At 43.3% G+C, this 15,650-nt stretch overlaps 2 protein-coding genes across 3 annotated transcripts in view; both read left to right on the plus strand.

The window, feature by feature from the left end:
* The first annotated feature begins 879 nt into the window (after positions 1-879).
* LOC144113289 (peptidase M20 domain-containing protein 2-like) lies at positions 880-11,807 on the plus strand. The gene is made up of 6 exons (XM_077646278.1): positions 880-1,319; positions 1,472-1,620; positions 2,175-2,324; positions 5,560-5,701; positions 9,607-9,849; positions 11,306-11,807. The coding sequence occupies exons 1-6, from the start codon at positions 1,103-1,105 to the stop codon at positions 11,602-11,604; spliced, it is 1,200 nt and encodes a 399-aa protein (XP_077502404.1). The 5' UTR covers positions 880-1,102; the 3' UTR covers positions 11,605-11,807.
* A 2,601-nt stretch (positions 11,808-14,408) lies between these two features.
* Positions 14,409-15,650, plus strand: part of LOC144113292 (neuralized-like protein 2) — a 31,569-nt gene continuing 30,327 nt past the window's right edge. Inside the window, exon 1 of one of the 2 annotated variants that reach the window (XM_077646283.1) lies at positions 14,409-14,724. In XM_077646283.1, coding sequence (XP_077502409.1) covers positions 14,656-14,724 — 69 coding nt within the window. In that variant the 5' untranslated portion in view covers positions 14,409-14,655. The remainder of the gene's footprint in view (positions 14,725-15,650) is intronic. The other variant, XM_077646282.1, reaches the window with a different exon arrangement.

Consider the following 15,650-nt stretch of genomic DNA (forward strand, 5'->3'; position numbering starts at 1 on the left):
GCAGTGGGTTAGCGTAGGATGCTGGCTGTTGCACCATGAGCACGAGTCCTTGTACCTGGTCGGCGACCTGCGTTTGCAGAGGATGAGATTGGAATATACTCCTGCTTGCATTTTTCTCCAATCTGTGGATTGGGACCCGTTTATAGGCTTTCGTGCGGTGCCGCGTAAGCCCTACATTCGCTGCGGAATTGTTCTAAAATATCGGAGAAGGTCTCGAATCCTAGGTTCGAGGGAAGCGTGGGTGTCGCTCGGTGGGTGTACGCTCGAGCGAGCCGGTCCGCAGCCTCGTTCCCGGAGAGTGCTTCGTGCGTCGGCATCCACTGTATGGTAACCGAGATATAATTTAGGTTTGCCTGTCTTCATAATGCCATAATTTTGAACGCATATCTCTGTCGACCCGCTCTGACACAAAGTATCGACATGCCTTCATGGAGTATATTACAATCTTGAGGCTTGTTTGAGTCGCTACCCGTGAGTTATGGCCAGAGCTATTGCCGTTGATTCAGACGCATTAGGGTTGACACAGCTGAAAAAGCCGCTACATATTTCCTACGCAGATTTATTTACCACCATGGCTATCGAAAGTCGGCTACACCGCAACTTATGAGTTGACTTAACTTGAAAGCCAAAAAGTATTGCCAAAACTGGCTTAAAAGTTATGGTGTCAATTATTTGCCGACTTGTCCGTGCACCGTTCAGTCTTCGGTGTTTTTGGCCGTGTCTTTTGCCTAGAAAAAGAAAACATTCAAAACCCGCGCCACAAAAACGTAATTATGATGTCACAGCTGTTTATTTGTTGCTCGAAAACAGCACCTCTCCCAGGTGGCGCCACGAAACTCGTGCCTCGCTCAGTGACTCACTCATCACGCCAGTTGATCTACCTTGGACATGGCGCCGTGGTAGCCGTGGCGCGCAGACATGGAGCGCGCAGACGACGGCGCTAACGGCGCGGTACGAAGGTCACTGAATAAGAGGCGTTGACCTGAGCAGCAGTTGTGTAGTGCCGGGTGCAAAATTATCTCTCTCCGGCATGTGCTGTATTTCTAGGAGCAGCCGGAGCAGCTTATAGGATTTGCAGTGTTGTAGCGTTTGTACCGCTGCCATGTCCGACATGTCTGAGTTCATTGTTAGCACCATTGATAAGTACCGCGAGAAACTAAACTTAGTGAGCCAAACAATTTGGAAAAATCCAGAGTTGTACTACAGAGAAGTGAAAGCCCATGACTATCTGTCGCAAGCACTTGAAGACGAAGGCTTTCAGGTGCAGCGGAAGTACCACCTGGATACCGCTTTCAGGGCTGAATATTCCAACGTGCTAGGTCTGTAACGCTATGCGGTTGTTATTCCATTTAGTGACATTAGCCAGCAATGCTTTAATAGTGCGTCGCTGTCACGAAGGCGAAGCACTGCTGCTGAATGCATTCCGTCATAACCCTGTTTTGCCCTCTGTGTGTGTGTGCGTGCAATACAGGTGGGCCCGTGATATGCATCATATGCGAATACGATGCGCTGCCTGTAATTGGACACGCCTGTGGGCACAACTTAATAGCTGAAGCGGGGTTTGCCGCTGGAGTGGCCGTGAAGGAAGCGTTGCGGTCCGATCCGAAGCTGAAGGGCAAGGTACCACCCACGCTCACTGCGCGCCTTTCGTGGGGCGCCCTTGCGTTTCTTCTGCTTTTCTGTCTGCGCGGCGTTTCGAACGTGATTGTTTTGGCTTTTTTAGCTGTTTGCCGCTAGATATGTGAGCTGATCTACCTTTTGGCGTTATAGAGAAATTTTCGCAAAGGCAACGTGTTTAATGTAAAGAATGCATTTCTCCGAGTGTGCAGTTGTCTCAGTTCTTTCTGTGCCGAGTTCTCGTTGATGCCTGTCGGAAGAAAACCACCGCGATACCGTGTTATTTTTTGCATAAACAATGTTGGTATAATACTCGTGCTGTTGCTTCCAGCGACATATAGTTGTTTTCAAGGAACAAAAAAAAAAGCCTCATATTAGGTGTATTGTACCTTGCAACTGCAGTAGTGTAAAACAGATATATGCTGCTTCAGGCTTTGTGTGTGGGTTATTGATGCTGCTACCTTTATTTTATTGTGCTGCTGACTGCAGTGTTGGTTGCAGGGCTGCTTGAGATGCTACAAACAAACCTAGAAATAATTTTACTTCGAATGTTCCAGGTTGTTGTCCTTGGAACACCAGCCGAAGAAAGCGGAGGTGGAAAAATTGACTTGATTAATGCAGGTGCATTTGCAGATATAGATGTCGCCATGATGGTTCATCCCAGCAGAAGCAATGAACTGGCTCCACTGTTTATTGGTGTTGGCCATGTAAGTAATCACAGTGGAAACATGATTTGGTAAGGTGCTGAGTCCCAGAATACAGAACTGTTATCTAGATCGAAAGCTGATATGCATAAAACTACATTTGTGCCAGTGCTCTCACAAATGCTTACAATTAAAACGTATTGTCCATGACCCAAGGAAAGGTATTCCTAATTGTGAGTGTAAATGTCACTTCAGTTGTTGTACTGTTACGTTTTGTGTGCTATATTAGCATATGCATGTGGTCAGGGTCAAATACTAACACCGTGTGCACATTGTTACTGCAGCGTTTCGTTTTTTCAAATTCGAGAACTTCAGAAAAAAAAAAAAAAACACCCGCCGCGCCCTACTGATCCGGAGTTCCCGGGTTCGAACCCGACCGCGGCGGCTGCGTTTTTATGGAAGAAAAATGCTAAGGCGCCCGTGTGCTGTGCGATGTCAGTACATGTTAAAGATCCCCAGGTGATCGAAATTATTCCGGAGCCCTCCACTACGGCACCTCTTGATTCCTTTCTTCTTTCGCTCCCTCCTTTATCCCTTCCCTTAGGACGCGGTTGGTTCTTTGTGTCCAATGATATATGAGACAGATACTGCACCATTTCCTTTCCCCAAAAAACCAATTATTATTAACTTCAGAAAATATGCAAGCTTAAATAAAAATGGCATGGCTTTTGCTGATTTTTTATTTGGTGCGTGACCAGTGCATCTCAATCATAATGAGACTTGTGAAAATTTTATGAGTTAAGCAAGCAACATCTGATCAAACTTGATGTCATCCTTAAGTTTTGTGTTACTTTGACTGAGGCACTTTTCTAACATGCTGGTTGTATATTTGTAAAATCAGTGTTGTACAGCCTTGGCCACAGACCCCCTGGCTGCAGGGTTTGCTACAGAGCTGTGTAGTTAGGCACTTCCAGCATCTGTGAAACTCCAAAGGTTTGCCGGCATGAGGATGAGAGCTCTTAACCTGTAGCCTTCACGTGACCTATAACCACATTTTTACGTCACATTCCTCGTTCGGCTGTTGAAACTGAAATTGCACGAGAAAAATTCGATTATAAATTATTTAGCGATCTTAGGAGAATACCACGCGGTAATCCATGTTTAATAATGCCTAACGCAATATTACAAACAAGGAAAAACACACCCAGAAGTTAGGTGTCTAATCTCCTTTAGAAAATGAATTTGTCTGGCAGTATGAAATGCTACCTTAAGACAACGATCGGTGCAGGCTGATGGTGAATGATGGCTCGAAAAGAAAATCCCATTCTCATTCTTACATAAAGAAAGACTGGGAAGGTTCAGAGTACTTTTCATTGCAGTTACGCTGGCATGGCAGTAACAGTATAGAATATGCGCTGCAATTCTGTACCAATTGTAATTGATTTGTTAGTCTTAAGGCCACAGTCCTACACACAGCAAGTTAACGAATGCAACTGAACAAAAAAGAAAACAGATGCTTGGCAGACCTATGACAAGACCAGAATAAAATGACTGGAATCAATGTTATTGTCTTGTAGTGAGATAGGCTGAAAAATGTGCCTCAAAACCATCTTGAATGCCTTCCTCAAAACTGTTCCGTTAAGTGAATTTTGTGCAGCAGTGCTTGCAACATGCTTACTCTTTATTTGAATGAGGAAACATGATCATGATGGAAACATTGATGCCAGTCAAGTATGGTTATTTAAATTGATCCGGCCCATTGTGAAAGAGCTTAGTGCTTACATGGGCAGTTCTGGTGAGCAGTCATTCCTTGCCCTCATTTCTCTCAGTTTGATGAGGCAGTGTGGATCTTGTGGGCCAATTTTCGTTTGCCCTGCGGGGCCAATGGGACGTACCGTGTCATGCTTTTTACCTGCTTGCGAGTTTTAACCGCTTCGTGATTCCTGCTTTACTGGCTTTTTGACCTTCAGTGATCACAAGCGACTGAGGCTTTGCAAAACTTTGCACAGCCCTGATATTTTCTGCTGGAGGTGCTCACTTCTTAACTAATTTATGTTTCTCAGGAAAAGTAAAATCTTGAAGTTGCTGCTTTGAAGCTGCAGTATATGGTCCGATGCAGACTTGTAGGAAAATGAGTGGGCAGATATTACTCTGGGTGCTTCTTTTACTTCAGTAACACTTTCAGCGTGTCATTTTTTTTTAATCATATCCATTTTAAGAATATTGCAGTGTGCGGCTAATTGAAACTGCAGTTTTTAGTTTTGTTTCTTAAGCTTCATTTCACCCTGGTGCTCTGTCCCAGTGACTGGTTGACGGTGGAAAGTGAGGAATTTTTAGAAGGAAATATCTTTGGAAAGGTGTATGCGCATTATCTCCATTTCTTTGTTACTTTGGCAGTATTGAGCTATAATAGTGTGTGCACATAACATCTTTTTGCTCAGTTTGTTAAATGACTGCTGGCAGGCCAGTGCACAATGTGTATTTTGGGGCAGGTGTGTGAACCAGTGTATATGTCTTGTATATCTTGATAAAAAGTGATAAATTAGTCCAGATGAGATGCAAAACCGATGAGGACTTCAACCAGTTGAGTGATTCTGCTTGCAAACAATGACTATGTTACTAAAAAATCGTGCCTTTTATATTTTGTTCACAAGAAAAGTGTAAATAAAGGGATCTGAAACTCCTATGCTGCTTCTGACTTTAGCTAAAATATGTTACCTGGAAGATGATACAGAAATGGGCAATTGGCAATGTTTTGTGGTTGGATTTCTGAACGGTGCTGTTGAGTGAGGCTTGTGACCACGTAGCTGGAACTGTACTTGGTCCATAACCTTGCTTTATCATTTTCTAATTATGCTGATGATTGTTAATAAGGCTTATAAACACACAGACTGTGCTTGTCTGCATGTTCCTTGTTCCCTTTCTGCCCTTTGTCTATTTGCGCTGTTCCACCCAAAATGCACCTTTACCAACTAGCCTAATTTTCCATCCTACTGCTTGTAGAAGTAAAGATCTCTGCATTGCCAAAATTGACTTCATTGTAGGAAGGCCATTTCGATTCCGCTGTACCCTCTGACCTATGAGCTTTATGCTGCCAAAATAATAGTTTTGCCAGCCATAATTTTGGTTTTCATAACTAGCAATATTTGTTGGTGCTGTTGCAAAATGTCAATCGTGCCACTCTGGAGAATTCAACTGCGTACAAAATGCAGTAGCAGAATACCTAGCCTGATTGCATGGCTCATCTTTCAGTAGTTTTACTTTTTTACTCATATCAAGAACAATGTTTTTTTTCTAGATCAGCGTAGAGTACCATGGGAAGGCTGCACACTCATCAGGTGCCCCTTGGGACGGGGTTAATGCTGTGGATGCAGCAGTAATGTGTTACAATGGGCTCTCATATCTTCGGCAGCACATCAAGCCACATTGCCGTGTAGGAGGCAAGTAGTTCCATTTTATTACTCCACAGTTTCCTGCTCAAGGTGAATGACTTCTGATCCTTATGATGAAAACTGCTTGTTGCATGCAAAGTACAATTTCCTCTAAACCTGATAGAATTTTGAAAAATAGAGAGCTTCACCTAATGGGACTGTTTGTTCTTATCAGTGATGTGTCCTAGTGCTGTTTTCATTACTTCATATCAATCAAATAACACTTACCTGCCAAGTTTTTGGTAAATAATTATGGTCAAGGTATCAGAAATTTGCAGGGAGCATCGAGAAAAATAAGCAAAACCTCGCCAATGAGGTTTGAATTATTTTTGGCCCAGTTTATCATTTTCTATTGGTGGATTTTGTGCTAGTTTATCAGATTGCGAATGGTTATGCACTGTCTTGGCATGGCACTTCTTTTGAAGAAAAAAAAAACAGACTATTTAGCTTACTTTGCCAAATGCAAATTATGAGTGCTAGCACGTTGCATTTTATTTCGCTTTCAGTTCGAGGCTAGTGTTTCAAGATCAGGCTTCAGGCAAAGATTGGTCAATGGGGACCTTATTGGTAGGGCAATATAAAATTTTGGGACCGTTAAACACACCATAAGAGAGCACTGCGATAACGGTATCGTTCTGTATTCATTGCGCACGGATAGCAGTTGATGACAATGACGACATGCATTGCACAGTGCGAGTGTGTGGCAATTAAACACAAGGGGTGATAGGCTTTGGCGATAGCGTAGTGCTCTCATGCGCCGACAGTTCGAAATCCAGGTGCGGTGCAGTCGCAGCCATATTTATTTTATTTCTGCAGGCCTAGCTGGCTTCAGACAAAGAGAACGGGTTTTTTTCGAGATTCGAAGCCTTGGTGCTAGCGCACTAAAAATGCACAAACCAGCTAGTGTCTTGCTATGGCATTCTGGTACTCATGGGTTTGCTCCTGATCTTGGCAGCCATGTTTTGGTGGAAGCAAAATGCAGAAACACTGGAATACTGAGGTCCTGATGGATATCAAGGAACCCCAAGGGTCAGAATTAATTTGGAGCCCTCTGCTTGTAGCCCATTTTGTAGTTGTGACTGTTTAAAACTCATTAATTTAGTCTTTTACAGACATTAACTTTTGCTATCTTCAGAGTAATTTTGAGGTTTGCAAATTTAAAACATTGAATGGAAACCCGCTACTGTGCATGAACGCTTAGCCAAAAGATTATTTGTACCACATCGTTGCAACTTTCAGTCCTCACTGATAATTTGACTTGTGTGCAAGGGCTGAAGGCATTATGTGCTGAGGTCAGTGTTTTTGCAACATATCTTGCATTGAAACGTATACCACGCATTTAACGGAAGCCCATCACAAACTTCAAATAGGGTTTTTGAGGTAAAAAGGGGCTCTTTTGTGGCGTATAATACCAATGTTCCGGATGTCAAAAATCAGACAGCATGCTAACTAGTAAACTGATCAACTAAATTCTAATAGTTACCTTCTTAACTCTTGCCAGTAGGCATCTCACTGTAATTAGAGATTTTTGTAGCCGGCCATTAATAGCCATATCAGTTTTCAGAACTTCGAAAACTCGATAACGCTCACTGCTGTGGCTCAGCAAATTTGGGCTATTTCTCGTGCTTTTTTTTAATGGTGCGCCAGAGGAGAGTGCAAAACGATGTCCATCAAATCGTGACACTCCATGGTGACGTACCACGTGACAATCACTGCCCTGCTCGCACTGCGGTGCCCTTCACTCCTTGCTACTTCGCTGCTCCAGTGTAGGCAGGGCAGCGATTGTCGTGTGGTAAGTTGCCATGGATGTCACGATTTGATGGACGTCGCTTTTCACTCCACTCTGGCGCGTGAGAAATGGCCCAAATTTGTTGAGCCACAGTGGCGAGGGTAATCACGTTTTCGAGATTCTAAAAACTGATACGGCTATTCTTAACGGCCAAAGTCAAATCTCTAACTTCAGTCAGGTTAAAAACTATTAGAATTCCTATACTATACTATTACTATGCTGCAGAAAGCTTCTGTAACTCAAAAACACTGTTTTTTAAAAATTACCGGTGGTCTTCCCTGAAATACCTGGTATACTTCCTGAAACATTTATCTTAACTGGTGTCGTATGGCCATCTGATGGAGCAACAGGATTGTCTTCCTTTAAAATTAATTTCGACTGTCGTTGAACTTGTGCAAGTTGATTTCACAGAATGGAAGCATTGAAAACATTGGCACAGGTGGCTACTGTGCCAGAGTTTACCAACTGACTTTATTTTTTCTTCTGGGATAAAAAAAGCATAAAATTAATGTTGGTAAAGTCTTCAATAGATGGTACCATGAATTAAGCAAGGAAAGCAAAATAGATTAGGAGTTTAGAGGCTGAATTAGTAGAAAAGAGCCTGGCGTGGGCACTCCACTACATTTGACGGTAACTACCATTCTAAGTGCTGGGCAGTGGCCCAGCTAATGACCATAGGGTGTCAAAAGAAGTGCAAAGCCTTGTCACACAAAGCACGCCAGAGGTCAGGTTGACCTCATTCTTTCATTGTCCATTTGAAACTGCTGCTATTGAAGCATGCAGATAATCGCATAGTAAATCTTTGACGTTACATGCTGTGATGGCTCAGTGGCTAGGGTGTTTTCTATCTGAGCACAAGTACATTGGTCCAATCCCAGTGTTGTAGCCAGTTCTGTAAAAGTGCCGTTGCACCAAGATTTCGGTGAAGATGAAATTGGTTGAAATTAGTCCAGGGCTTTTTACTCTGGTATGTAGCCTAGGTTTATCTGTGCAAGCAAAATATGTTTTAAGAAAGAGCCACACAAAGTCTAGCCTTTCTAAAATACTGCGTTCAGGTTTCATAATGCTTTAGCTGTGTGGTTAGTTGTTCAAAAGTTGACAGATTACTTTTAACTTGATACAGTAAGTTTTCACCCCCTGTGATGCTTTACTACCATCACCGGAAGGTGGTGAATTGGGCGAGTTTGTATTAAATCCAAACTGCATAGTACTTACCTATGAACGGAAACACAAGAAGGAAATGAAAGGCATTGATGTTGACTGACAGCCAAATATTTAATGAAAAGAGACAATAAATAACGACATCGACACATATGCCTGGTGAAAGCATAAAAAATACAACAAAAAATACTGCCAGTGTGAGGAGATGGAAGAAATTTAAAACGTTGCTGATATATATGCAGCTTCAAAGTCAAGCAGAGTGATAGACGGCACGCTCACACATGTTTCTGCATTTCCCTTTATTTGCAGTGCTTCTACTGTCTCACTTGTAGGCTTTCCCCTATTTTTTTTTGCAAAATATAAGTTTTTGCAAACTGTTATGCAGCCGCAACCTTGGCAGTGACAGGACATGCGTGATGACAAGGCGGCTTTAAGTCGGCTATGTTCTCATTGGTGAATGTGTTCATATCTTCCAATTCGGCCTATGTAACTTCTGCCTATCACGTGAACAAAATACAATAAGCAGCATAATCGAGAAAAAGCATGAACTATTCATGAACTATTTGGAATGTGTCACTTATATATTATTGTTCGTCTTCCTTGTTGGCCCTTTCAATGGTGGCCCACAGGCTGCTAGTCATATTAGCAATTGAACAAGTATTGAACTTACTGAATTGCCATTCTTTTTTTTCTGATTTTCATTTCTTTGAAGTCAGTGGTAAACCACAAATGGTCAGCTTCATCCCTTTTAGCACCTTCTGTAACACTGAGGCCAGTATGTCATCAGGAAAACCTGCTTTTATCACTCGGACAACCTGTGCCTGGAAGGAGCTTTCAGTTTGATGACAGCAAGGTTTGGCCAAAGCCGAGCCACAGCACTGTGCTATGTTTCTAACTTATTCACATTCTGGCGCTGATTGTGTAAAAAGAAAAACTCGTTATTGGTATTTGTTTTTGCTTGCAGCGATATTTACTAACGGGGGCGCAGCAGCCAACATCATCCCAGAGCGTTCAGCCATGGACATCTTATACCGCGCTCCCACCGTGGCAATGATGGAAGAACTGCGCAAGAAGGTTATGTCCTGCATTTCTGCTGGCGCTGAAGCTACAGGTTGCTCCATGGAAATAACTCGGTCCTTCAGCTTCAAGCCTATTGTTACTAACTCCGTTATTGCACAGCTGTACAAGAAGCATGCTGAGGCACTTGGTAAGTTTTGCAGCATGTGGTTTATTCGATTACCCCTTGTCACACAGACTACCTCATTATCTGCCTAATGCAAAAGAAAAGTAGAAAAGCTTCCGCATTTTGAGTTACCGCAGTCACAAATTGCAGTAAGTCAAGCTGCAGTAAGAGGTATTGTTCCAGAATGCTTGGAGTTGGCACGCACAAAATTTTGTGACATGGTATGTAATGAGCTTTACATCAGATATCCACATTTTTGGCTTTCAAGTGATAGGAGTTGCTGAAGCTTCCCTCCATAAACATGAGGTATTCAGTAGGAAATTCCAGAATATTGGCCTGCGTCAGTGCCTTGCTGCTTCAAATTCCTCGTATGGGTGAATATGCAAAATTTGCCTATTTCCCGACTCCGAACAAACTTGTGGGGAAGTTTAGAAATCATTATTACGGCCACTGCACCATGTATTCGAGGTAACAAAATGCATATAAAGTGCTCAAAAGAGCCTGCAATTTGCTTTTCACGAGATGACCCCTCTTGTCTAACATGAGGTCGAGCATGTCAGTTGCAAAGACTAGTCACAATGCTACCAAGCAAGGCATTATACGTACCCACTTCAGGTAATTCTGATAAGAGGGACGGCTTGTAGTTTGACTTTTGTTAGGAGCATGCCAGGATTGCACAGAAAAAATTTCAACCTCCCTCATAAGTAATTATGCAATTTCTCATGGGTCCTCGTATATATACACAGTGATTCAACACTATTCTCAAGATATCAATTACACTTTAGACTCATTCCTGTTGCAATAAGGCGTTATGAACACAAATCAATCAACACATTTTAGGCATTTTAAAGCCTTCATGCTTGCAATTCAAGCAAACAAAAATTGACACCAAAGCTATACCAAAGCTACCATAAAACACTGAGCTATCCATTAAAAAACACACATTCCTCCATTCGTTTTGCATGCATGGCTCAATATATTTTGTGTGCAGATTTGTGTAAATTGCCCCTTTTATAAGCGAGATTTGAATGTCCAGGTCATAGCTACATATGCGGACACAGCCGCCGGGGTGGCTCAGTGTGGTTATGGTGCTCGGCTGCTGACCCGAAAGACGTGGGTTCGATCCCGGCTGCAGCGGTCGCATTTCGATGGAGGCGAAATGCTAGAGGCCCATGTACTGTGTGCTGTCAATGCATGTTAAGGAACCCCAGGTGGTCAAAATTTTCGGAGCCCTTCACTATGGCGTTCCTCATAGCCTGAGTCGCTTTGGGACGTTAAACCCCCATAAACCAAACCAAATATATGTGGACACAGCCAGTGCAGTCAAGTGAAATGTAAGCTGTACTAATGGAAAGAAACCTTGTGACTGACTATGCAAGCTATTTATTTAGGATGCCATTCTGCAGCTCTGACTGGGTGCTGTCATTTCTAGTTATGTGTGTTTGCCCTAACAGCGTTACATTTTTTGTTCTTTTGGCAGGTGTTGAATTTGATGATGCCAACCCCAAGGCAACTCTTTTTGTGGCTTCATCTGACATGGGGGATGTATGTCACACAGTGCCTAGCATTCACCCCATTTACCGCATTGACACGGCCGGACCAAACCATACAAAGGAGTTTACGGATGCTGCAGGCCATCCATGTGCTCAGGAACCGACACTAGTTGCTGCAAAAGCTATGGCCCTGGCTTGTCTTGACATTTTGCTCAACCCAGATGTGCTCATACCTAAAGCAAAGGCTGCATTTGCTGCGGACATGGAACAGTCATGTGGCAGATGATTGCCCTTGTGGATATTGCACTGATGACAGAAGCTGCACTATGCAAAATAAGTGTGACTAAACCTGGTGTTCCTGCCTGATGCCTTTGATCACAAATGCACCTGTACAAAGTGCTGACTTGCAAAAGCGAGCTTTTTAAAGAACAATGACTTTGTATTGCTAATTTCATGTAGAAGAGTGGTTGATTAAACCAAATGGGGTATTACTGGCCTCTTGTGTTTCTTCCCAATGGACCACAAATATCTGCTGGACATCCCATTTAGATCCAAATGTCCACGGCCCAGATTGTATGGTGATGGGACATCTGATGGATGTTTTTTCTGGGCGATAATGAAGGTTTACTTTTAGTGAATCACCTGAATCGAAATTATTCTTGACGCTGTTTCAGCTTCATTAACCGAACGATGGCTGTGACGTGTAGTTCAACTTTAGGTCATGTGTGGCACAAAAAACTGCAGTATTGCTGCTGATACATTGTTTGTTGTAATTCTAGCTTTTGAAAAAGGGTGATTTAAGTGCTGTAATGAGCTAAACTAGGTTTCAGTGTTTATATTGCAGTTTTCCGTGCCTCACGTGACCTAAAGCTTAAATGCATGTCACAGCCATCACTAGGTTAACGAAACAGCATGAGATGAAATTCAATTATAAATTATTTAGTGGTCGCAGGCAAATGCTGAGTGGTGATTCATGTAGTCTAATGTAGCTCATCATTGTAAATAAGAAAACATGCAATAAAGCAGTGTCCTTTAATGCCTCGATTGTTTTGGAACGCGCAGCTAAATGCTAAAACAGTCTGTGGACATTGCGAGGCTGGGATAATGTAGGTGGTGGCTTCGGGTTTGAGATGTTTGGGGGAGGTGATACTGGACAGAGTTAGCTGCCTGATGCGTGGGATCACTCTTGGCGTGCCCAGATGTAGGAGTAAGAGAATGTGGAAAGTTCGTGGTCGAGGCCGAAGTGGGTACGAAGCAAGCTGCCCATGCGGCAGTTTGACAGCTAGGGCTGGCGTTGGTCCACGGCTTATAGAGGGTAATGGCTTCCACGTGACAATACTGACATCCAAGGGATGTCCCTGCGAAATCTTTAAAGGATGTGCGGATATCCCCTGGAAGTGCAGAGAAACTCCTACGGACATCCCTCGCGTATCCTTTTGGCCACACTTTCTGTATCCAAGGGAAGTCCCTGAGGATTTTCATAGGCCTTGACAAGGACGTATGGTTATTGGTCAAATAATGGTAAATTTCCTTGAGTATTTTTATAGGCGCAAGAGAAAACCTTGCTCGGTGCACGTGAAAATTATTTGCACAGCCTAATTTACATTTTCTGCGATTTAGACATGAAGAAATGATTGCAGCTGATAGCAAGGGTGAAATCTGCAAAGCATCTCAGGCTGTCATATGTAACAAGCATATGTAAAACGCAGATCAGGCTACGGAATTAGTCTTGCGGCACCACATACGTCCACAGAACGAAGTATTTCAACAAACATATACACACTTAATGTAAAACCCTCCTTTTGGAGCAAGTGGCACTTGCACGTGAAGTTTCATTCTGAATGAGTTTGTGATGGCACAAGAAATGAAAATGAGCGGACCACGTCAATTTTCTATATTATAAAAAATAAAAAAACGTTAACTCACTCTGCCATCTTTGTTGCAAACATTATGCAAACTTAATGAGACGTGATTCAAACAAATGTCTAATATCACCGGAGCGGCATATCCACCGAATAACGTGCGAGGACATCTAAAACACGGATTTGTCGCGGACATCCCTCGCAAGTACTGAAAGGTGTTGGGATATTTGGCTGTGATTCAGATATCCCAGATACCTGGTGTTGTCACTGGGTATTGAACCAGAATACTATATCACTGGGTTAAGTTTTGGGAACAGCTGGTCTAACGTCTCCAAGGGGGCTATGCTCACGTTTGAACGCAGGTTGCGCGCTGGCCTCGGTGAACCACGTTAGCTCAGAGAATTCAAGTAGGCTGGCGCTTTCCTCCCATGCAGGAAGAGGAAGGAAGGAAGGCCTCAGACGTTGCTGGCACATACCCACTACGGGGGAGCTGGCCAAGAGACAGGCGGTTAATTGCTGGATACAGGAAAGTTTTGACGGGAAAAGGAGAGGAAATAGTATGTAGTCTGATTGATTGGAAGACGGAGGACAGGGGTCCTGTTAACTTGGAGATCGAGGACGGGACAACGACTTAATGTGCATAACAGTATACAATGCGTGTAATGTTTCAATTTCGTACTGACTGAGAGCGGGAAGAAGAAATTAGAATGGGAGTCGCTGCGTTTCTTAAAGAAAATTTTGCACAGCAGAGCGCATACTCCTGTCGCTTCGTCCAAGCAAAGAAGCGCCAATGGAAAGAACAACCGCGGAGGACACAGGCAAGCCCAGTTGATGAAATGGAATTTGCAAAAGACGCTTCCTCAAATGAGAGAAGCGGCGGCAGGACAGCAGGAAGTGATCTATTGTCTCGGGTTCGGCACAAAAAGGGCACAATGGGGAAGCCGCCAGGCCAGATCTGTGAACGTAGAAATTTAGAAGGGGGACCCGGCAACGCAAACGCGTGAAAGAGACCTCTAGTCTGTGCGAGCGCCAGTCTTTGCTACTCCAAGGATGCAGAAGATGCTGATAATCGAGAGATGATGTAAGAGCCGAGGCAGCAAATTCCTGAACCTGAAGGAATCTGAAGGAAGAAAATAGACCGCCAAATTGGTCAAATGGCTAAATGCCACCGAACGCCGAAGCTTGAAATAGAACCCCCCCTTCTCTTCCTAGCGCGCTTGCGGCTCTGGCTCTGGCTTGAGCTCAGCCTTCAAGGCGCTGCGGCTGCCTGCGTTGGCCGCGTTCGGATGGTGTTCAAAGGTTCGCGTTGTTGGCGTTGTGGTGTTGTCCTTTTATCTTCGCTGCTGTTCACTACCTGTGCGTTAACGTGATGGGCAGCTCGTACAAGCGGGCGATGTTAATGCAAAGCCGTTTTATATGTGGCTGAACTGGACTTCTGACAGGCGTGACGCGCGTTCCAGCCGTACAGTTCCGAAATGCATGTCTGTCTCAGCAGCAACGACGGGTCGTTCGGCGGGACCATGAACGTGACTACAAGAAACGAAGTAGGTGTCTTCTTTATTGAGTGAAATATTACACATAAGATATTTATCTCATGCTTTAGGGAGCCCCTTTTGCGTGAAACTATTGTTACCAAGCGCATCTCGTGCCATTTGAACAATCTCTTGATCTAGGTTCTTGGAACAGCAGTTTGCAGTTCTTTTGTGCGATTTGTATATTTCCAATGGCTCTTACGAGTAAATCTTCGTTTTTAGGCTCTGAAAAGCTACACAAGTTAATTGTGCACGCATTAGGGCTTCGTCTATTGAATGCTTTTTTGTTTGGCATGTGACAGCTGTCGCAGCGTGCCGTAGAGACGCTGATATGGATAACCGGCCAATATTTGCATTTTGCTTCATGTGTTATGTTTTCATTCCTCTGACAAGGCCGCAGGATAATTAAGTGATTGTTTCGAACAAAAGCGCCCCGTGTGGTTTGCGATGTCGGCGCATATTAAAGAACCTCGGGTGTTCTAAATTAATCCGGAGCTTTTCGCTACGGCGTCCCTCACAACCCATGTGTCGCTTCTGGAGTTTGAACGCTTAATTTACAATTTAATTTTTTCTGGCATCATGTGGTTCAGACAGGATTAATCAGCTGCATAGCAGATGTGAACTTTACGAAGTGTTTACTTGTTTTACCATACCTTGTCTGTTCTGGCGTTTCACAGTCATTAGAGTTTGAAAAGTTAAAACGTAAAAAATTGTGCGCCTTTTTGATGTGCTTGAAGTAGAATAAACACTCCTTGCACATAAGAGTGGTTACCCTTTAATAAGTGTCTGATTAGCTATCCTGCTACTTAACCCTTTAAGGTTCTTTATATACAATTGTGTATATTGCGAACTCGCAGCTTTTTCTTCTAGTGTGGTGTACCTAGCATTGATTTCTTTTTTTTTCAGATGATTTTAGCACCCTTCATATTACAAATAGG

This window comes from Amblyomma americanum, chromosome 1, assembly GCF_052857255.1.
Source record: "Amblyomma americanum isolate KBUSLIRL-KWMA chromosome 1, ASM5285725v1, whole genome shotgun sequence".
Classification (NCBI taxonomy): Eukaryota; Metazoa; Arthropoda; class Arachnida; order Ixodida; family Ixodidae; genus Amblyomma; species Amblyomma americanum.